The sequence below is a fragment of the Rhodamnia argentea genome, chromosome 11 (assembly GCF_020921035.1).
Source record: "Rhodamnia argentea isolate NSW1041297 chromosome 11, ASM2092103v1, whole genome shotgun sequence".
NCBI classification, from domain to species: Eukaryota; Viridiplantae; Streptophyta; class Magnoliopsida; order Myrtales; family Myrtaceae; genus Rhodamnia; species Rhodamnia argentea.
Genome location: NC_063160.1, coordinates 5,772,444 through 5,794,767, shown reverse-complemented (window position 1 = coordinate 5,794,767; position 22,324 = coordinate 5,772,444). Strand labels below are relative to the sequence as shown.

General features: G+C 39.0%; 1 protein-coding gene across 1 annotated transcript; it reads right to left on the bottom strand.

The window, feature by feature from the left end:
• Positions 1 to 2,109: 2,109 nt before the first annotated feature.
• On the bottom strand, positions 2,110 to 8,848 carry LOC115739368 (protein CROWDED NUCLEI 4). Its single transcript, XM_030672408.2, has 9 exons — positions 8,384 to 8,848; positions 6,957 to 7,166; positions 6,597 to 6,850; positions 5,712 to 5,982; positions 5,538 to 5,621; positions 3,457 to 5,345; positions 3,034 to 3,354; positions 2,590 to 2,764; positions 2,110 to 2,485 (listed from the first exon to the last, which is right to left on the bottom strand). The coding sequence occupies exons 1-8, from the start codon at positions 8,591 to 8,593 to the stop codon at positions 2,704 to 2,706; spliced, it is 3,300 nt and encodes a 1,099-aa protein (XP_030528268.1). The 5' UTR covers positions 8,594 to 8,848; the 3' UTR covers positions 2,110 to 2,485; positions 2,590 to 2,703.
• Between the last annotated feature and the right edge of the window lie 13,476 nt (positions 8,849 to 22,324).

Genomic DNA, 22,324 nt, shown 5'->3' with positions numbered 1-22,324 from the left:
GGCCATTGGTACTCCGCATCATCTTTAAGGAGAATTCAATTTTGAAAGAAATTGTATTGAAAAGTAATCTGTTTGAAACTCGCAACGCATCTATTTGTGTTAAAGATCCACGATGTGTGACTGCTCAAGACATCATCGTACCAATTTATGTGCAAATCATTGATAACACAGTATATAGCTAGTCTAATGAAACCAACTCATTTGTGTATTGAATTATAACACGAGAGGAATCGCAGATATTCCATACAAAACGTCATAACAAGCAAAAATTTAAAGGCTTAACAACAATCAGCGAGATATAAATTAGTGTATCCGTGCAAAGGTTTATCGTTGCTCGGCATTGTACGATGTTGAATTAGAGAATCATCCGTGTCTAAGATTTTGAGTCTAAGGTAAACGGGGCTGCAGCTAAGGTAGTGCATGATAACACTTCTGCTTTTTAATTTCCCTACCAAAAGTCATTCTGGCAGGGAAATTTGTTTGGTAAACACCCATCAGAAGTAGAAAGCCGTTTGACAAATGTTTTTTAGTTCTGACAAGAATTTGGCCTTCCGAAGTGGAAATTAACTTCAGATCACGTTTTCCTTCAATCTTGAGAAGTAAAAAAAAATTGCTTCTCCCTTTCTCCATTCTCGACCAGAATTCATCCCATCGTAAAAACCCTTTTTGTGGACAACACCCAAAAGCTTCTCTCGATGGTAAGCTCCCGTCCCTGCGCGTCCACCTCCGCGTCCGCCTCTACCTCCGCTTTCGTCTCCGCCTCCGCCTCCGCTTGGACCTCCGCTTTCGCCTCGGCCTCTGCCTCTGCCTCCGCCATATCCTCTCGATTTGCAGATCCGACGACCTCAATGAGCTGCTGATTGCGATTCGCTCGTCCCAATCCTCTTCTATATTCATTGACAGCCGATATACCCATATGCAGCCACGCATCCCGATTACCCCCTTCGAGAGCCTTCGCCTCTACCATTGCTTCTGAAAACTCTATCAACAGCTCCGATTTGCCTCCTATGCGATGAAATCGGTTTTGCGATGTTAGGGTATGCTCTACCTTAACTTGTTCTGTGTTGTTTGTGAAGGCTTTTCGCCGGCGTTCGTCGTCGAGAGGTGAAGGGCTTCGGTGGTGACTCACCGAGTCGCCGTGGTGCGAAAATCCCCATGCTTCTTGCTAGAGTCAATGGCCGGCATCCGTTGTCGAGAGATGAAGGGCTTCGATGGTGACTCAACGAGTCGCTGTGATGCAAAAATCCCCGTGCTTCTTGCTAGAGTCGGTGACCGTCGTCCGTCGTCGAAAGGTGAAGGCCTTCGGTGGTGAGCGTCCAACGGCTGCGCAAGAGTGGCGACGAAGAGGAGGAGCGAGGGTCGTCGAGCATCCGATGGCCGCCGACGGTTGTCTTCCGTCCTCAAGGAGTGACGATCTTCGATGGAGCAAATTTAGGGTTTTGCCTGTTTGCTTTGGGGAGGAGCGTAGGTTGCTAGCGTCGTTTTCATTTTGGCCAGAATTGGAAGATCGACCAAAGGGGAAAAGCCCAATTGTTTTTGTAAAAGTGTTTGTGCTGGGAAGTTACTCCGAAGTAAAAATTTGCACTTATTTTCAAACGAATTTCTATTTCATAAATAGAAATTTTAAGCCATTATCAAACAAATTTTCCCGTCGAAGTAAAAATTTGTTTCAGTTATCAAACGCATTTCTCTGTTAGATATCAACTTCTGAAGCAGAAATAGAAAAAACTACTTCTGCTAAAAAGCAAAAGCTGAAAAATTCACTTCTTGCCAGAATGACTTCTGGAACAGAGAAGTGTTATCATGCACTACCTAAAGGCCGCATACCGCGGGTGATTGTGCAAATTTTTTTTGTTCTTTTTTTGGGCTGCGCTTCGATGCGCCTTCTTCGTGTTGGGTCTCTTGCAATGATGAGCCCACCACTGTCAATACCGAAGCACGAGATTATGAGCTGAAGATGTGGGCTTCGGTTAGAGCCTGCAAAATCTTCTCCACATGATGATGATCTTTTTAGTTTAGCCCAAGAACACCAAAAAGGACGAAATTGAAGAAACTAGGCAACTCAGGGAATTAAAACCGGACTAACTTTTAGTGATATGCATATTCAGATGGACAAAATAAATAATACATGAAACTTTCCAATTTGACTTGAGTGACAATCTCGATCAACAGAGGGCACATTCCGGAATCTCAACATGCCAGTACTGTTAACAAATAAAGAAACTGATCAAGCCATTAACAACAACCTCAATCTGCTCAAAACCGAAAAACAAGCAGGCAGATTTACCCATCATCAGCCCAATCTAACCAAACTTCCAACAACCAGCCCAAAAGGAACGCACACTACCACAGCCCACACATAAGGCCACCACCAATCGCTTAGCATATTGACAAGACAAGTGAAGAAACCAAGACATTAAAAGTCATTTACAATCTCAAAGGGTTAGAGCAAGCTCCAATACATGCTGATGAATTCCTCCACCATCTGGTACCATCTGGTACATTGGAAAAATAGAATTAATTCATGGAGAAAATATTAGATTGATCACTGAAATGTTAGGCGTTACTCAGAAGAGAATGCATTATTACCATATCTGCATCTACAAATGACTCAGAAACTGTCTTCCATATATCCAGGCAACTATAACTTGTTCTACGACCATCTCTGATTTCCGCTCTTTCAACCATCCTCCCCATGAGTATCTACTTTGCTGAGACCTTGATCTCTAGGGATCTGGTCAGCTTTAGCTGATACATCATGACCCTAGAAGAAAGAACATGCACAAATTTAGATGTCATAAATATTAGAGGAATTAGACAGGAAGCTACGCAGACCATTGGATATGCAACATTTAAGTACAAAATGATTCACAGGCAACGGACATAAGCCATCTCTAGTCAATTTAGTAACTAACCTTAACCTAATCGTTTCCAACTAAGGTAGATGGAAACTTGGATGATGGCGAACACAATGAGTGGAAAAGCACGACCTTCCAACATCTATTCTAAACACTGCAAGAGCATTGCTATTACCTGACCAATGTCACTGACAAGTCTAACATTACCTTTAAAGTCGTTTCGTGTGTGAGGATGCCATTACCACCGGGAACATAATCAACGTCAGCAGATCCACCTTCAAGAAGAACTTTGTTTGATTTTGATACAAGGTCCAGCAGATGGTCATCGTCATCTTCGTTAACACATTGGTGCAAGCTTTCTTTCTCAGAAGAAACTGAAATATTAACAACTTTGTCAACAACTAAAGTTGTGGTCTCTTCAGCAACGACCTGAGTCTCTTTAAATGATAAAGAGGCATCTTCAACATCAGTAATGCATGGTTGTCCTGCGTTTACACTGGAAAAAAAAGTGTGAAAGAGCATTCATGCACTTACAAAAAGAGATCTTAAATTTAAGAAACAGAAGCAAGAAAATAAGCTACATAAAGATGGATCATACTGATTGGTGTTGGCTAAATCAAAGAGATCAGCCCCGCCATCATCTTGCATTCCCTTGTTCTTTTTTCTTTTCCTTTCCTCTGGCTCAATATCAACAGAATCTTTTGGGAGTAACTCTTTCACCCTTCTTTTTCTTCTAGTTTGAAGCCCTTTTTCGGTAATGGATTCAGAAGACTTTTGGCTGGCAGTTTCCTTCTTTTCAGATTCTTCATTTGCATCCTCACCTCCAGTTGGCACTTCAAATATCGTCTTTTCTTCCCCACCATGTTTCTCTGGCTGAAACATTTCCAGTCCTTCCAGCCTCTTTTTTTGTTCATGTTTCTGCACATCATACATGAGTGATAATTTCGGCTGCCTAACCATTGGTGTGGCCTGCTCGTCATTCTTAGATGCAGGAGGCTCCTTTTCACATGCCAAATGGGGCTTCTCAGAAGACCTGAATAATAAATCAGAATAACGTCTGATCCACGAGAAACGAGCAGAGTTGGGAGAAGAAGAATGACCAGCTTTCTGTAAAGGTGGTGAATTAGGTCCATTGCCATGGCCCACTTCATATATTCTGTCATCCAAGTCCGAATTATTATTATTCACAGTAGTTCGCTGCTTAGTATGTCTTTTCCCGGATATCTTCATTTCCCTGGACTCTGAAACAGATTGTTGCATCTCAACAGCCTTCCGATCTAGGGCTATCTTTAAATCTTCCAGCTTTTTCATCTGCTCTATGTGGACGCAAATTTCTTCCCTATCAACATGCAGTAATTCCCTCTGCCTCTCTAATTTCTGCCTTTGCAGCTTCAGCTCCTCAATAGAATTTTGTAATTCTGCCCATTCCCTATCTCTTCTCTCACGATCTAAACTAATCTCCATCCTCTCACTCTCAAGCCTTTTAATTTCCAAAGCAACACGGTCAAACTCTTTCTCAGCAGCTTCCTTTAGAGAACTAACACGCTGAAGTTCATTCTTCTTTTCTTCCTCAAAAGCTTTTTCCTTATCCCTCAAGGAACTTTCTAATTCTTCACGCCTTTTTTCAATGCAGTCCTCCAACTCCCGCTTTTGCACTTCAATCTCCAGCAAGAAATCTGCACGTTCCTGCTGGATCTTGCTGAACCACTCAGAACGCTCCTGCACCATCCTATTCATGAATTCTTCTCTCTCATGACGAAGCGACTCAACGTCGTGTTTGTATTGATTGCGCATTACATCCTTCTCTATTCTCAGACTGTCACGTTCATCCTTGAGAAACTTTGCAACAGCCACTCTCTCCTCAGCAATTAGTTCAGCATCCTTCTTCAGTTCTTCTCTCTTTTCATCAATTGATTCCCACTCAGACTCGAATTTTGCCTTCTCTAGTTTTAGCTTATCTGCCTCTGCCATAACTTCCAGTTTCTCAGCCCTGACCCTATCAAGCTCCTCTTTGAGTTTCATCTCTAAAACTGATAGTTCACTTGTTTCAGTTTTCATAACCTCCAACTTATCCTTTGCACTATCAACTTGCTTCTTTTTGTCTTCGAGCAAATCCAAAGACTTCTGAAGATCTTGTTTCAGTTTGTTAATTTCTTCCTTCTCCTTCTGTAGCATATCCTTCCTAAGCTCAAAGTCTGCCTCTGCAGAAGCTAACTTTTCTTCTCTTGCATCAAGGTTATCCGACCTCTCTTTGACATCCTTCTCCTTTTCTGTCAAGGACCTTATTTGAATGCCCAAATCATGCACTCTCTCTCTTAGTTGATCCTCCTGATGAGTGATATCCATCTCCCTCAACTCCCAAGCCCGTTGCTTAGCCTCGATTTCATCTTCAACAAGTTTACGTTTCATCTCCATCTCTGACTCAAATTCAGCTGTCCTCAACCGCAAAACAGCTTCATGATTCGCATTTACTTTTTGAATGTCATCCTAATAGCATGAGTAGTATAATTTAAAGTTAGTGAACTTTGAAATCAAAATGCACCATTGAAAATCCTTAGAAAAAATTTTTTAAAAGAAGAAAGAATGTGCACGTGATTTTCTGCACAGAGCCACCATCAGATTACCAGATGACACTATCCCACTTCTCACAAAAAATTGATTGACAGCAAGAGAACTTACTGACTCCTTGCTGGCAAGCTTTTCCTGTAAAACAAGCAGCTCTTGCTCTTTTTGATTCAGTTGAACCTCCTTTCTCAAAAGATCCTGTCAACAGATTAACAGTAAGAGGACTCGTGCCCTTAATAGTTTCAAGAACACAAAAGCATAACCATATTAATGAGAACTAGATAGAACCTGTTCTCTCTCCACAAGTGAAGCTGCTCCGAGCTCCAAATCAGATTTATCATCATTCAAGGCTCCACGCTGTTTTCCAATGTCAGCTTTGGAGGCCTCTAATTCTTTTTCAAGTTGATCCAATTCTTGAGATCTGGTAGATATATATCCTTCTCTCTGGTTTAGCAAAGCTTGTCCATCAAGCAATCTCTTTTCTCCTTGTTCCAAAATTCTTTGCCTTTCTCCTAAAGATTGCCTCTGTAGAAAGATCTCATTGTCTTTGGCATCACATCTGACAAAGAGAAGAAAATCACATCAAGTACTCTCAAAGACAAGACACTCACACAATGAGCGCCTTATTGTGATATGTCTTCTGACATGCAAAAATCATTAGCTTAATACAAGTAATGCAATGGTATTTTGAGAATAGACCATTCATCTCCGCACATACAAAACAGGACACAAATTTGTAACCTATTATTTGTTAAAAGAACAGGATGAAACAACTGTAGATTAGTATAACACATGAAAACAGACCCAAAGCAGCATATTTCGCCATGCAGCAAAAACTAACAGTGGCTAACTCTCTTTATGACTTATGAAATTTCCATCACTAGGCTGCAATAATTCTGTTGATACATAGCAGGTGTACATAGTCTAATTAACTGGAAGATCATTTTCCTATTACTTAATTAATACAAATCATTTTCTACTCACATTGTGTGTGGAATGCAAACGTTCCCCACAATTTACCAAAATAAAAGAAGAAGAAGAAGAAGAAGAAGAAGAAGAAAAAGAAGAAGAGGCCGAGAGAATACAAAAGTCATTTGGAGTTCATTCAGAATATCCGTAAGCATTGTATAGAAACTACTGAAGTCTCATTAACCAATAAGCAAGTAACCGTACTCAGACTTGAAAGATAGAATGCGCCTTCTCAGGTCATCTTCCCGTGCTCCAACTTCTTGCAGCTTCCTTTCAGCAAGTCTATGATACCGGTTAGCCTCAGTCTGTAAAGATTCTGCTGCTTGAAGCTTTGCTTCAGCTACAGTAAACTTCTGTTGAGCATTCTCTACCATCGAGTGAGCTTCAGACAGCTTGTTTTCAGCAGCAACTTTCGTTTCAGCAGATTCAGCACGCATCTCGCGCAAGGCCTTCTCGAGCTGCGATTATTCATTTAAAAAAAGAAAAAGAAAATCTATGCTCAAACATGACAGAAGCACAAACAAAGCTCCTAGAGACTTCAGCAAACTTAGTGATTACACTTACACTTGCTATACACTCTTTCTCAACTCCTAGAGACTTCCTTAGTGCCTCTTCTCTCTTCCTAGCTTCAGCCTGAACAGATACATGAGCTGCTTGGTTACGTTTGTATTTTAACTCAGCAGCCTCAGCAGAGGATTTAGCTTGCTCGTACTTGGAAGTAAGCTCCTTTTGCTCCAGTATAAGGAGGCCCATGTGATGTTGATGGTCAAAAATCTACACGTGGTTCATACAGATCAGACATAGCAAAACAAGATGTTGTAACACACCAAAAGAGAATAGACACAAAGCATTAAAATGTCAGCAACACCCAATGCAGCTATTAGAATATCAGTACTCAGTAATACATCAGTAATGGAAGGACAAAGACGTGATTGTAGTTAATAAGAACTATACAGCCACATGATCTAGAAATCTATCAATAAATGCTCTGAGAATATTCTGATTCAAGATATATTGCACATATCTTGCAAGGAGTGAAGTAGGAATAAAACAGAGTAATCCAGATCGACCTTTCAATTGCACATACCCCGATTTCTTGTGTCTCATAGGTAGGATAATAAAGGGATGATAAGTGATGACACAAATTAGCATAAGATAACAGTGCCTTATATTATTATATTTGTATATCTCTTTTGTTTTCCCCTTAAGTTATCAGAAATTTTGAATTGTGAGGGACACCAACTGATGAGCTAGTGTGCAACTCACAAAAAATGGAAACCCCACAGCCGAGTTATTGAACAACATACAGCAAATTCCGTCCTTTATGGGGAGTTAATGCACATCCTTTCCCCAGCCTATCCCATTGATATCTACCAATTCAATCAATGGGTAGTTCTATCACCAAATTACCCTGGTATAATAACATCATAACTCAATAAAGTGAGATTACATAGAGCAAATGGCATTTCTTCTTCAAATAAGAAGCATGATAAATCCCACAGGGTACATAAGTTAACAACTTTTGACTTGCAAGATCATTTGAATAGCATATGCAGTCCACGTGGTGTGTAACATACTAATACTGTTGATAGCAACTAGCCTGTGCCTAAAAACATCCACATCGAAGAAATGAACCATTAACCACAATGTCATCAGATCATGAAAAGTAAACCAGATAGGTTTACATTCTCAGCTTGTTTCACTCAACATCTGAATGCCAAACCAAATGCAAAAATTGGAAATCAAAACCGCTGTTCCCAACGTCCCTAGTAAAATCAATGCAGTGTTTGAATCCCTCCACCCACCCCCCCCAAAAAAAAAAAAAAAAAAAAAAACAGAAGACTCCCATACCAACATAAATGTAGCAAGATAAGCGCAGCAACAGAAAAAGGCACAAAACTGAATACCAAAACCGAACCTAACAGGAATCATAGAAAAAGGAATACTCCGCAAGACATTGATTAACGCAGGCCGAACAAAAAGGAAAGAACCTCAGCCTCAAGCTTGGCAATATACGCAATCAGCGCAGCCTTGTCTCTCCGTTTGATCGACTCCTCATCGAACCCAGCATCCTTGAGGCGCCTCCAAATGGCCTCGTTGCTAAGAGGGCTCTGCAGAGCCCTAGAACTGGGCGTCAGGGGAGCGACTCTCCCAGAAGAAGCAGGAATCGCGGCGAATCGCCCCGGTTGAGGGCTCGCCATCACACAATCGCCGATCACAGTAGCCGCAAAACCTCGAATCTCTCTTCCACTCTCTCTCTCTCTCTCTTCAGCTCTCGATCGATCCAGCTGCTCTTGGAGGTGGAAAATGGAGATCACGTTCGATTGTTCTCACGCCTTTTTCGTATTCTCGCCCCTTTTCTCTCTCTCTCTCTCTCTCTCCGTCGCAGGAGTGTAAAGTAGAAAGAGCTGCAAAGAGTAAAAGAGAAAGGACTGGCTAGTGGTTACGGTGGGCTGAGTTCGGGGATGAGATCACCGAGTTGGAGTGTCTCGCCGCTTTCAGCGTTCAAAAGAAGATTTGACTGAGTGTGGAGCGAGTCACAAGACCGAAACGGCGTCGTAGAGAAGACTAGAGGGGACGGTAACACTCCTTTCGAGACCAGGGCGCCGCCTTGGGGTCTCGATTCTTAAAGCCGATTTCGTGTAAAAATATCGCAAAAAGTTCGGAATCTATTATATTGATATCTATTTAATTTTAAATTGAACCTAGAACCAAGTCAGTTCTTTCGACTAATTTTAACAAAATATTAATGACATGTATGTGGCATGACAATTTTAACAGAACCAAATCAGTCCTTTAACAAAATATTAGTGAAGGCTAAAGCGGACATTTTTTAATAATTTTTTTAACAATATTCTAATTTTTGTTTTTTTTTTCTTTTATTTCTTTTCTATCATTTTTTTTCTCATCTTTCCTTCCATGAGCGGTAAGGCCATGCATGACGAGAACCGACTAAACAAGTGTGACCCTTGCCTCCACAGGCAAGGGTTGACCTCATTGGGGCGAGGACAAATGCCAGCAAGGCCCATGGTTGCCTAGGCGAGGTCGACCTCGCCAAATCCCTCACCCGGGCGACGCTCGATGAGGCTGCCCATGCTCAAGCCGGGCCAATCCTCATTCGAACCAAGGCGGCCTCATTGAGCATTGCTTGCGCCGGGGTGAGGCCCGGCGAGGTTAGCCCTCCCTGTTCATGGTTGTGCCAGCCATCGGAGGAAAGAGGAGGGAAAAAGAGAAAAAAAGAAAAGGAAAAAAAAGAAAAATAATCAATTAATTAAAAAATCCAAAATTGCTAAAATAATATTAAAAATGTTCACATTAATGCCGCCTATGTCACATAAGTCGGTCAACGTCTACGTCAACAATATGTGGCCAAAATCAATAGGAAGGCTTGAATTGGTTCTAGGTCAAAATGTTTACGACTAATTGGCACAATTTAAAGTTTATGACTAAATTGGTACTAATACGATAGGTTTATGACTTTTCCGACACATTTCTCCTCGATTTGTACATTTACTTTTCATATATCGGTGTATGAATGACATGAAATCAAAATTAGACTCTTTAAAGCATCGCATATAAAGCAATCTTACATTGAAAATCATAATTAATAATTTGCACATTTTTTGTTTAGATAATTGATAATTCATTATTTTTATTGGATACTGAGTATTAAACAATTAAACGTCTGCTTCTTCGGATTCAAAACATTAAAAATATTTCGTTGTGTTTGATTAGGTTTTCACTAGATGTCTTATTCCCATAGCTCTTTATTTCCTCTTGCAACTAAGAGGGTGCATGAAAACGTTTCAGAAATAGAATTTCTGTTCCAAACCTATTTATGGAACAAAAATTCGTTTGGCAACGCAATTCTATTTTTCTATTTCCGAAACAAAAAGTTGTTTCAAAAATAAATTTGAAGGATAAATGAGAAATAATAATTTTCTACTTCTCCGAGAAACAAAAATAGAAATCTCACTTTTTCTCAAATACTCGCCGTCACCTACCACCACCCCCGACCGCCGCCGGTGGTCGGTCGCCTGCCGCCGCCGCCGCCCGCCGGTCGTCGGCCGCCGGCCGCCGCCACCGCCGAATCTCACTTTTTCTCAAATACTCGCCATCATCAACCACCACCCGCCCGCTATCGACGGTCGCCACCGACCGTGGCCGACGACCGGCAACGACCATCGCATTTTCTAAAAGTAAAAATTTTCAACTCTGGTCAAATAAATTTCAATTCTAGGATAAAAAATTTTACGTCATTATCAAACACATTTTTTTGCTCAAAAAATCATCCATAAATAGAAATAGAAAAAATTATTTCTAGCCAGAAATCTATTTCCGAAATAGAATAATTATCATTCACCCCTAAATAGCCTCTTGTTTAATTGTCTTTGGCAAATTCTCTGCGGCCAAATGAGATACGCGTCCCTAGACGCATTTGCCTCCATTTGGCAAGCTTAGTAAAAAGGTTTGAAGAGCTTTCAAAGCAATACTATATTTGAAAAAATATATGTTTCTTGATTTGATTGGATGGTTGGAGAAATAGAAAAACATATAGTTTATAGAGATATTACAAATTCAGTTTCCATAACTACTTGGTTACCTCAAATTGAAAAATAGGTCTATATAGGGTACTCATATAAGACCGGTCATGTTGAAAATATTTTGAACTGTCTTGTTGCTACATCATTTACATGTTACTAACACTAAAATAATATTGACCCAAAAGTAACAGTAAATAGCATTTATATGAAGCATGTCGTCTATATAGGAATGACATTCATTATTATTATGTCATCAATTTTATACGTCGAGTTACTTAAGATTTTTATTTTGGGCAGTACAACGTTCACGAAAAATGCCCCGAAATTCTCAATTTTGATGCTCTTCAAAATGAAAGAAGGCAATTTTGATTTGTTAAACTTACTTTATTTTAGTATATTTTCAAACACCCGGGTTATAGGGATTAATTTGACAGGTGGAAAATTTTAAATAATGGTGTTACACTCTGAAAAAAATATTTTTTACTTGCCACGATTGGGGGTATTATTAAGTTTAATTTTCTCTAATGGATAAATTTTTTTTTTTTTTAGATAAGGAAAAAAATTAAGAAGAAAATGGAGACTTGATCATTTTGCATGATAGCATGGGTCTAACATGTATAATAAATCCTATACATGACAAAAATATATAGGATTTATCATACGCGTCAGAACATATACATATACATACATCCTTAAGGATATCCTTTGGAAGTATTGTAGCCACCTGGGATATAGGTATTGAAGGTGATAGGCGGCTAGGAGATATCGAAGGTGAAGGCAATATCACAGGTTTTTCCAGTGTCCGGGCTGCCTCGAGCCAACTACGGATAGGAGTGGGTTTTTTTTCCAAATTAAATTTTTTTAAAAATATTTACAAAATTATTTTTAAAAAAAATTAATTACAAATTTGGGTCTCACTCGGCAATTGGGCCGCCGAGCAAGGCCCCCCACCTGGCATTGGTTTTTTTTTTTTAATTTCATATTTTTTTAATTATTGATACTTATAATATTTATTGTATTTATAATTTTTTTTTCTTATGAAGCTTATCTTTATAACATAATTAGAAATAATTAAAGTAAAAATTTATTAAAATCTATAATTAATAAATAAGATTGTAATTATGTAATTAATTTAAAATATTCATAAAATAAAATTGGTAAGATATATGAAAAAAAAAATGAGATTTTCATAATATATTCATCTATTGGATGGACAGTAAATCCAACCGGAAAGCGAAATAGTGATGTGTCAAGAACCGGCGGATCGGGTCGACGATATCAGATCGGGCTCAAATTCGGTTGGCTGAAGGGAAATGGCGTCCTCATCAATATTCATTGTCGTTGGCGGTGTTGAACGATGGATTTTTGCGATTCGGGATCGTGTAGATGGGTTTTTCTATTTTTTTAGTATTTTCGGGATTTATTAATGGCAGTTTTGTAATTTTGGATTTTTAGATATTATGAAAATCTCAATAAATATTATAAGTATCAATAATTAAAAAAATACGAAATTAAAAAAAATTGGTAAGATATATAAAAAAAAATGTTGTAATTAATGTTAAAATTTATTAAGATCTATAATTAATAAATAATGTTGTAATTATGTAATTAATTTAAAATATTCATAAAATAAAATTGGTAAGATATATGAAAAAATGAGATTTTCATAATATATAATAATCGTCAACCGTAATTACATATATTAATGATGTTGTCCTCCTCTATGACCTCCTATTCTGCAATCAAGTCATCTTCGTTGTTCGGGAAATCTAGTATTGTACGGACGTCGAGGACGAGAATCCGGATAAGTAGGACGTGTGGATGACGAAGGCATATCTTCCGTAAATATGTCTTGTCTAGATGCTACATATCCTACTGTATGAGAGTATTGAGAAAAAGGAGAGAAATCGGATCCATAAGGCTAGGTAGAAGTAGCCGGAGTCTCCGGCAGTGTATTGTCGGGATATTGAAAAGTAGATCCCCCGTGAGATGGGCTTGTAAACTGTTCGAATCCCGGAGTGAAATCTAACTGGCCAAATCCTGGAGTGAACCCTAGAGTGAAATTTGACCGGCCAAACGCCGTAGTGAAATCTATCATATGATACTCCAAGAGATAGGGGACAACATCACCATCTAGATGAGCTCGAGTAGTACCCCGGATTGGCTAAACGACCTTAGGACGGTCATCATCCTGCGGCCCAACGGGTGTTGCTGTAGTTGCTGGTTGGGGTGGTGGCATCATTATTAGCCGTCTTTTCTCATTACGAGCGTATAGGATTGCCCTAACTATATTCCTCACAGCTACCCAAGACCGATGAGATGGATTGACGTTATGTATGATATGTAAAATTTGTTCAACGCCATCACCCTGGTAATGATATAAAAATTAACAAAAGTTATGAAATGATAATAGATCACGTTACTAAAAAATAATTAATGAATTAAATTGAAAGTATTTGCACGAACCGTTACACCCATTGAGGCCCCCGGAATAGAAATCCACCTCCGGGTATGTCTACGGTACCACTCCATATATCCCGAATGATAGTGAAGTGTCTCCATTGCAGGATCACCATTGACTATGTAATCGAAACGACGGTCCCACATATCAATACACCGTCCGTGTTTACCTACCCAATCTTTCCCAACCGGCCTTAATTCAATATCATGCAATGCCGCATGATCACGTGGACAAGTAGGTATTAGTCGCTGCATACCGAATCGACGAGTACTCGGTCCGGATAATGCCACTCAACTATCTAGTAACGGATGAGTGGGACATGAGCCCTCCAACTATCTTGTCCCCGCCGGCAGTAATATGGTAGAGCCTCTAGAATGTCATTGGGGTATGGCTCCCAAATAATCCGGTATCGTAATAAAACATATTAAATTAAATCAATAATTAATTTATAAGCTAAAATTATATTAAACTCGTTGGTTTCTATCATTACTTACATCTTCCGATCTTATTCTATCAAGTTGATAGCGCAAATGTGGCAACGTATGTGTAGGGACCTCCGTTGTTAATAGGCCTTGACTCTAGCTGCATAAACAAAAAAAAAATGAGATTTTCATATATTATACGCACTGGAAAGAATTAATGACTCACGAACTAAAAAAATAATAGATCACTTACCGACTACCGAGAGGTGCATCTTCTAAAGGATCACGATCTACCAGGGATGGGGAGACACATCTGAAGCGCTTGCATGCCCAAATCTGCAATACATGTAGGGCACCCCCAATTTGATGTTTTGATAGATCGGTTGCACTACATAACTCCCGATATAACCATGCAAGTGCTTCTGAACCCCAACTGTACTGCGTAGGGTTGTTGAGGCCTGCCAGCAGTGGAAGAAATAGCAAACCAACTCGTGCCCCTAATTTATCCAAAAAAATACATCCTCCATTTAGACGGAGAATGAATACCCTAGTATGTTGTACTATAGTGACGTCATCAGCATCTAGAGGCGGATCATCAAAGTGTTCTCTTAGCCAGCCTAAGTTTATCTCGGCCCCACGCAAATTAGGTGGGCGAGCACCAAGTAGATCATCACGAAGAGTGCCCCGGTTGAAATCAATTCGGCCGAGAATCGCACGTCCATCTATGGGAAGCCTTGTGAGCACCACTATATCATCAAGCGTAATCGTACATTCACCTTCGGGCATATGGAAGGTGTGGGTCTCGGGTCTCCACCGCTCGACCAACGCAGTAATCAAATGTCAATCTAATTGAAAATAGACCATCATATAAATTCCATAAAATCCCGAAGCTTGAAGATACGGGAGTATGCGTGGATCAAGTTCATCCACGTGCAACATGGATCGCCGACATCTAAGGAGTGCATTTTGATCCGCTTGTGAAATGTGATATGAACTGTTAGTAGCAATTTTGATATTGGTGTTACGAATTGTATATGAACTACTAAATTTCTCAATTACCCGAGTGTTCCATATGGTCTCCGATCTATATCGGGTCCGTCGTGTAAATAGTGAATCATCCCGATGTCCCGGTTGAATATGAGTCCTTTGTGCCATATCTACAATTGTGATATTATCTCCATCATTAAATTGACATATCTAATGTACATATGGAACAGAAGCAATGAATAAATATCGTGCAACCGTGATATTATAACATCACAATAAATTAATATATAAAATGGTACACATTATTCAATATAGGTAATTTACATAATTAAAAAAAATTAGTATAGGTAATTTACATAATTCACATAAGTTTACCGATGTATGATCTATTACGTAATAGCGAAATGAAATGCACATGCGGACGCCTAAACAAAACCCGAATACAACGAAGCAAGATGATCCGGGATATCATAAAAACAAACATCACATAAATGAAAACCAAATTACACAACGAGTTCAAGGAAAAGGGATACAAGGAGACGGGGTTCGAAGCTTACAACAAAAGACTACCAAAAGGAATCCCACAGACGGGTCCAAAATACCCATAATCCTATGAGGGCATGAAAAGGTAGATAATATAGCTAAACCTAGAGGTCAGGCCCACTATCCTCAAATAAGTCCTCATCAACTACCGGGTCATAGTTTACAAAAGCGTCTCACTCTTCAGCCTCCTCGGGGTCGGACTCGGCGTTCAGTAGGGCCTCCAACTCGTCCTCCATCTCGGGCTTGAACTCGGAAGGTTCTCCGGGCGCGACGTCCGCATCGGAGGGCTCGACGATCCGATCATCTGCAGGGGGTTTGGGGGACTCTGATTGCTCGCCTTCAAGCTTGGGCTCGGGGTCGAACACTTCACCGTCCGCGGGAATCGTATTAAACCAGCCCGGAATAATACCATTAGGTATCTCAAAAGTCCTAAATGGTCCATGTTATGCTTCTCCCTCTCTATAGAACCAAGCTTCAAAGGTATGTGGATTTCAGTAATCGCCCCCTTCATCGACCCAGATTATGCTTCCCTTCCTAATGTAGACCTTATCCTCATCTACCGGGTACTCAGTAACTATCGTATCAATATCCATCGGTACCCCAAAACGCTTTGGCGGCATAGCTAGAGGTTAGGGTCCGGAAAAGGTCGTACCACAACAGGGTGGGATTTCTTCTCAATAAGTCAACCCTAAATTGTTAGTAGGCTAATACTACTTTCGAACAATTCTACAATGCGTCATATACAGCCATTAATAACCAAACGACGATACCTCAACAACAATTCAAGAATTAATATACTAGTGGAATTAGACTTCGTACTATATCATTTCAAGCAACATAGATTCACAAGTCTATAATATAAAATGTTAGGATAGTCATAGAGATTCTCAACTTGATGGCCGGGCCCGCGTATTAACACATCAACCAATCGTCGAATATTATTTCGCATATACAAGATCGAGTATTAAATGCATCAATAAGGTAAGTCGTCCTATCCATAACTACATTCTATAATCGAACATAACTCATCCCAATTTACTCAGCCTTTTATCAAGAGTTATGGTCGAAATTCGAAATGTCACACGACCCGTGTGCGCAAGTACTCTTGTTATGCCCTTGTTTCCCACATATCGCGCAATGGATGCGGGGATTGCTACTACTCGACGTCCTCAAGTCCATCTCATTACGTATACGTGATGCATGAGGCCTTCCTTTCTTTCTAATGAGCCTCGAGTCTAGCACTAATAGCAGTGCGTCAGGTTCAAACCAGTACTCAACATGCCCCAACGGATAAAACATATACTGATAGCACCGAAGAGTTTTATCCACCATGTACCACTCATCTACATACGGCTCATAATCAATTTCATATGCTTGACATGCTGCAATTACGTGGAAGCATGGAATTTTAATCTCTTGAAATTTTCCACATGTACACGTTCGTAGGTCTAGGCGCACTATCTCGTTTATGGCCCCCGATCCTCCGGATCCGTCACGTCTAGTTTTAACTTCGAAAATCCCTCCATTAGAGTTGAAACATGTAACTTCGTGCCTATTTGCACATTGACTATTTTCCCCGAGTGTCCGACCAGCAAAATGTGTAAACATATGTTCTTGGTCCTTCTGCATCATGTACATTGTTCTTCTTGTATCAAAATAGCGGACCAACCGATAGAATATCTTCTCCGCCATAGCTTTTATTGGCAGACCACGATAACCCTTCAACATGCCATTGATCGATTCAACTAAATTTGTTGTCATCGCTCCATATCTTCTCCCTCCATTATAAGCCTTCGTCCACTTATCCCTTGGAATCGGGTCACCCCATGTAGCCGTGTGTGCATCCATACCCCTAATTTCGTTCATGATGCGATCGAACTTTCGCTGTTGATTCGCCTAATATGTATATTACAATAATAATTAGTACTTCATTCTCAAATATTGTGAATACGTATTTTCCTCAAATTTTAAAATTTCAAAGTTCACCTGCCCTTTCAATAAGGGCTTTGCCTTCGGCATTTTTGAATTGTTTGTTTAGTTGCTTACAAGATGACGAACGCAATATCTATAGTGGCCATATGGAGGACGCCACCCTACTGTTTCCATTGCTCTTTTAATCCTCATATGTCTGTCTGATATTACACAAATATTGTCCCTACTAGTGACATATGTCCACAACAGAGTCATAAATCAAGTCCAATTATCAATATCTTCCCGATCGACTACAGTAAATGTTAATGAGAATTTATAGTTGTTGCCATCAAGTGAGGCCGCTACAAGGAGTGTTTCTCTGTATTTCCCGTACAAATGAGTACCATCAACAAATATTACAGGCCGACAACTTGCGAATCATTCAATCGTCTACTTGAAAGTCCAAAACATCCGGTTGAAAACGGTGCAGCTTTGATCTACGTTCATGTGATCATTGATCACAAAATGATAACATGGATTCCTTACCATCATTTCGTTTATGAACTTTCTCAACATACCGTACGACTCATCTCATCCTCCAAAAGCTTCGGCAATCGACATTTGTTTAGCTGCCCAGGTTTTACGGTAAGTAGGTTTGAAGTGCCGCTTATCTTGAATCTCCGCCATGAGTGCTTTGATTCTGATATCTGGTTGGGCGGTGACCATTGCTTTTATCCGGCTGCATATGTATCTCTGATTAAGTTGTCGATGATCTCGTGACATTTGAGGATGACTACATATGTGTGGCCCATTGTACTTAACTATTTTTCAAAATAGGGTACCCGCTTTATTAAACGCGCGGAGCCTCCAATCACATGGTCCATTCCGATTACCGGACCTTATCACATATTGGGACTTATTTGTGACTTCGTTGCGAAAGTGATGATTTCTTATTAGAGAGTATTTTTTCGCAGCCAACCGTAACGCGTCTCGTGATGGAAATAACATGCCAACATCAAATTCTTTTGATGGATCAAATAACATACGCCCCGGCTTAGCTCTTATATCGACTTGCATCATATCAAAGTCGATTTCTGAATATGGCGGCGGATGTACCAACGGTAATATGGGATTACTACAATGGGTGTTGTAGTAAGCCTCCATATTGTCACCTTTGATACCTTCCTCGTCACTGTCATCGGTGTCTATCCATTCATCATCTTCTTCATCGCTATCATCTCCATCATTATCATCATTATGATAGGAGTTCACGTCTCGATCATGCACACCAACTTCATTTTTACCAATATTACAACCTTCTTCAAATGAATCATTTATCACTTGGTATTCAACTATGGTTGCATAAAACTATAAAAACCCCGTAGCACCAGTCTCAAGTGCAAATTGCTTGATCTTCCTAACGGTACCATCATCACGCACCTCCGTGATGTCGTATATGACATAATTCGATGTTAAAATCGGGAATCTATATATCGGCTTATGAATTTACTGGTTGAGTGTTATATTCAACGCGCTCTCTATCGTAGCACGTAACTCATCAAATGTTGATATGTTTGCAAACTCGAACATGATAGATTGTCCGCCTTCGTAATCATGTCCATATTCTTTTTGCACTATTCTACCTCCCCAGTATAGAATTGTAACTAATGCAGATGATATTCTGCTAAATAAAGAAATTACAAATTATTTCACATATACAATTCAGTAAATATTGTCCCCAACACATTAACAAATTAATATTATAACAATTAATATATCAAATGAAATGAAATAAATGTATCATATAGCCCTAAGGGCTTTGATCATGTGTGATTAAAGTGCATGGGCAAATAAAAAAAAATTCAGAGCCAATTTGTCAAAAAGAGAAAAATCATCATTTTCAAAAGCACGGAAAGTCAAATTACCGAAATAAGGATTTGCCCAGTTGATTGTGACCATTTACTATTTTTCGGGATTTCTCAAAATTTTACCCATTTTTTTTGGAGAGATTTTCCCGTAAGGGCAAAATTGTTATTTTTTTTAAAATCGAGGGTCAAATATCAATAATAGTCCATGGCTAGTTGATTTTGCCATTTACTATGTTTCGGGATTTCTCGAAATTTTACCAATTTTTTTTGGAGAAGTTTTCCCAAAAGGGAGAAATTGTTATTTTTTTTTAAATCGGGGGCAAAATATCAATAATAGTCCATGGCTAGTTGATTGTGGCCATTTACTATTTTTCGTGATTTCTCGAATTTTTACCCATTTTTTTGGGAGGAATTTTCCCGTAAGGGCAAAATTGTTATTTTCTTTAAAATCGGAGGCCGAATATCAATAATAGTCTATGGCCGATTGATTGGAGCCATTTAATTTTTCGGGATTTCTCGATAATTTACCCATTTTTTTTGGAGAGATTTTCCCGAGAAGGCAAAATTGCGGGTTTTTTTTTCTAATTTAATTTTTTTAAAAAAAATATTTACTTAATTATTTAAAAAAATATTTACAAATTTGGGTCTCGCTCGGCACTTCCACCGCCGAGCGAGGCCCAAATTTGCAAATATATATATTTCAAAATAATTTAGTAAATATTTTAAAAAAAAATTAATTTCGAAAAAAACCCGCAAAATTGTTATTTTTTTTTAAATCGGGGGCCAAATATCCATAATACTCCATGGCCAGTTCATTGTGGCCATTGCAATATTGAATTTTTCGAATTTTCAATGAGTTTTTTCTATTTTTTTCTTTTCTATGCTTTTAATCAATTTTTAATTTTTAATTTTTTTTCCGGAATTTTCAAATTATTTTAAAAATTTATTTTTTGGACTGGGTCAAATTCGGCCTGCGATTCTCGGGTCATCCGATAACCTAAAAATGAATATGGACATAATTGCGAAAATGAGTAAAAAAAAAAATTTAACGAGATTAGGCCAAATTTTTTTATTTTCCTCGTCTCCAAGTACGCTATCATGTTCTCCTTCATGGCTTTGTATAACGGCTCTAGCTGTTATTTTTTTTTTAAATAGAGCCGCTAGAGAAAGCCATGAAGGAGAACACGATAGCATACTTGGAGATAGGGTAAATAAAAAAATTCACCCTAATCTCGTTGATTTTTTTTAAATCAGGTCAAATGCGGCCCACACTTCTCGTATTGTCTATTTGATAACCCTTTTTTTAGTTATTTTCCTAAAAATTCATTTTAAACTCTTAAAACAATATTTACATTCAGAAAAATTTAAAACAAATTACTAATAATCTATATGCAACATAGATGATTCAGATATAAATAACAATCACATAAATAAATCTACACTTACGAAACTGCAAAAAATAATGAAAAAGAAATTTACCTCAAATTATCGAGAGAGCGCACGCACCGAATGAGGAGCTCAAACTGTGAAGAAAAAGTACCGAATTAATTTAAATATTAATATAAAAACATAGTACTAACAACATATAAATAAAAATTCATACTTAACTATAAAGAAAAGTGTCCAAGGGAGAGTGTTTGAAGGACAAGAAGAGCGTCTAAGAGAGAGACAGTTTGAAAGAGAGAAGAAATGAGAGAATGTTTTGAGACGGACGAAGAACGTTTGAAAGAGAGGGAGAGCGACAAAGCGTTTCGAAAGAGAGAAGAAATGAGAGAACGAGAGGAAGATGTAATTTAAAGAAGTGAAGAGGGGAGTAGGCGGAAAACCCGCCGCATCCGCACGCCCGACGCTATAGTGCGCAAAATGCGGGGGAGAGGGGAGCCCCCACTGTTGCTCGGCAGCTTCGCAAACGAAGTCAAGGCGATGGGCGATGCCCCCCCTCCCTTTCACGGCACAAACACACACAGGGAGAGTGCCACACGGAGGGCGAGGAAGAGCGCCACGTAAAGGTGGGGGAGGGAGAGCGGGGGCCTGTGGGGGCCACACCCTACCCCGCTCGGCGGTTCAACCGCCGAGCGGGCTCGGGGTAGGGCCCCCGGCCCTAGCTCGGCAGCCCCACTATCGAGCGGGCCTCGCTCGGCACCTCCACCGCCGAGCGAGGCCCAAATCGTAGAATATTTTTTTAAAAAAAATGATTTTTTAAATATTTTTCTAAAAAAAATTAAATTAGAAAAAAACCAGATAAAAGTAAGCTTCCCTTGAGTTATTGAAGTTTCGGGTTGGGCAACAATTTTGCCCTTGCCTTTGCCTTTCTTTGGTGGCATGGTGTATGATGTTTTCCCCGTAAAAATTCTCGTGTAAGAAAATCCGGTAATGAGTTTGAAACACCATTTATAAATTTAATATTAAAATCAAATACAGATAATATAGCTTGTCAAATCTATTTTGATGCATATTTAAAACATCATTTTGCAAAACTTCTTTGGCAAACTTACAATGAATCCTTAGTAGAATTTTTAATTTAACAAATCTCCTTGAAATTTAGATATTGAAAGTACTATCGCAAGAATTTCTTTTTTGATGGTAGAATAATTTTGTTGAGTCTCATTCCAATGTTTGGAAATGAACCGAACAACCCATTCTTTATCATCTTTCCTTTGTTTAAGGATTCCACCATATCCTATTTTTGAAACGTCTATTTCAACAATCTTGAAAGTAGAAGGATCGGCGAGATGTAGGCAAAGAATTTCCTTAACAATGGATTTTATCCTTTTGACAATATCGGTATGTAAAATAGTCCATGGGACTGGGTTTTTCTTCAACCTTTGCTGTGAAGGTTTGCAAATGATATTGATGTTAGGTATTAAATCAATCATGTAATTGGGACTACCTAGGAATCGTTGTAATTGAGTTTTATTTTTCAATTCATCTGGAATTTTTTTAGCAAATTGGATAGATCTTTCAATTGGAACAACAGTACCCAAATGTATGTAATGTCCCAAAAATCTGATTTTGGTTTGGAAAAGTAAAATCTTAGATGGAGATAATGCTAATCCATTCTTTTTTGCAATATTGGAAAAAAAAATGATTGATATGTTTGAAATGGGAATCAATATTCGGAGAATATATCAAAACATCGTCAATATATACAATTATGAAATTGGTGCAAGGATTGAAAATGTCATTCATTATCCTT

What these genes read in the sequence shown, in the direction of transcription:
- LOC115739368 (XM_030672408.2), bottom strand. Translation starts at nt 8,593, where the DNA reads ATGGCGAGCCCTCAACCGGGGCGATTCGCCGCGATTCCTGCTTCTTCT. An exon ending in AGAAAGAGTGTATAGCAAGT is followed by an intron (nt 6,851 to 6,956) that starts GTAAGTGTAATC and finishes GAATAATCGCAG; the next exon opens with CTCGAGAAGGCCTTGCGCGA. An exon ending in TTGTCAGTGACATTGGTCAG is followed by an intron (nt 2,765 to 3,033) that starts GTAATAGCAATG and finishes TCTTTCTTCTAG; the next exon opens with GGTCATGATGTATCAGCTAA.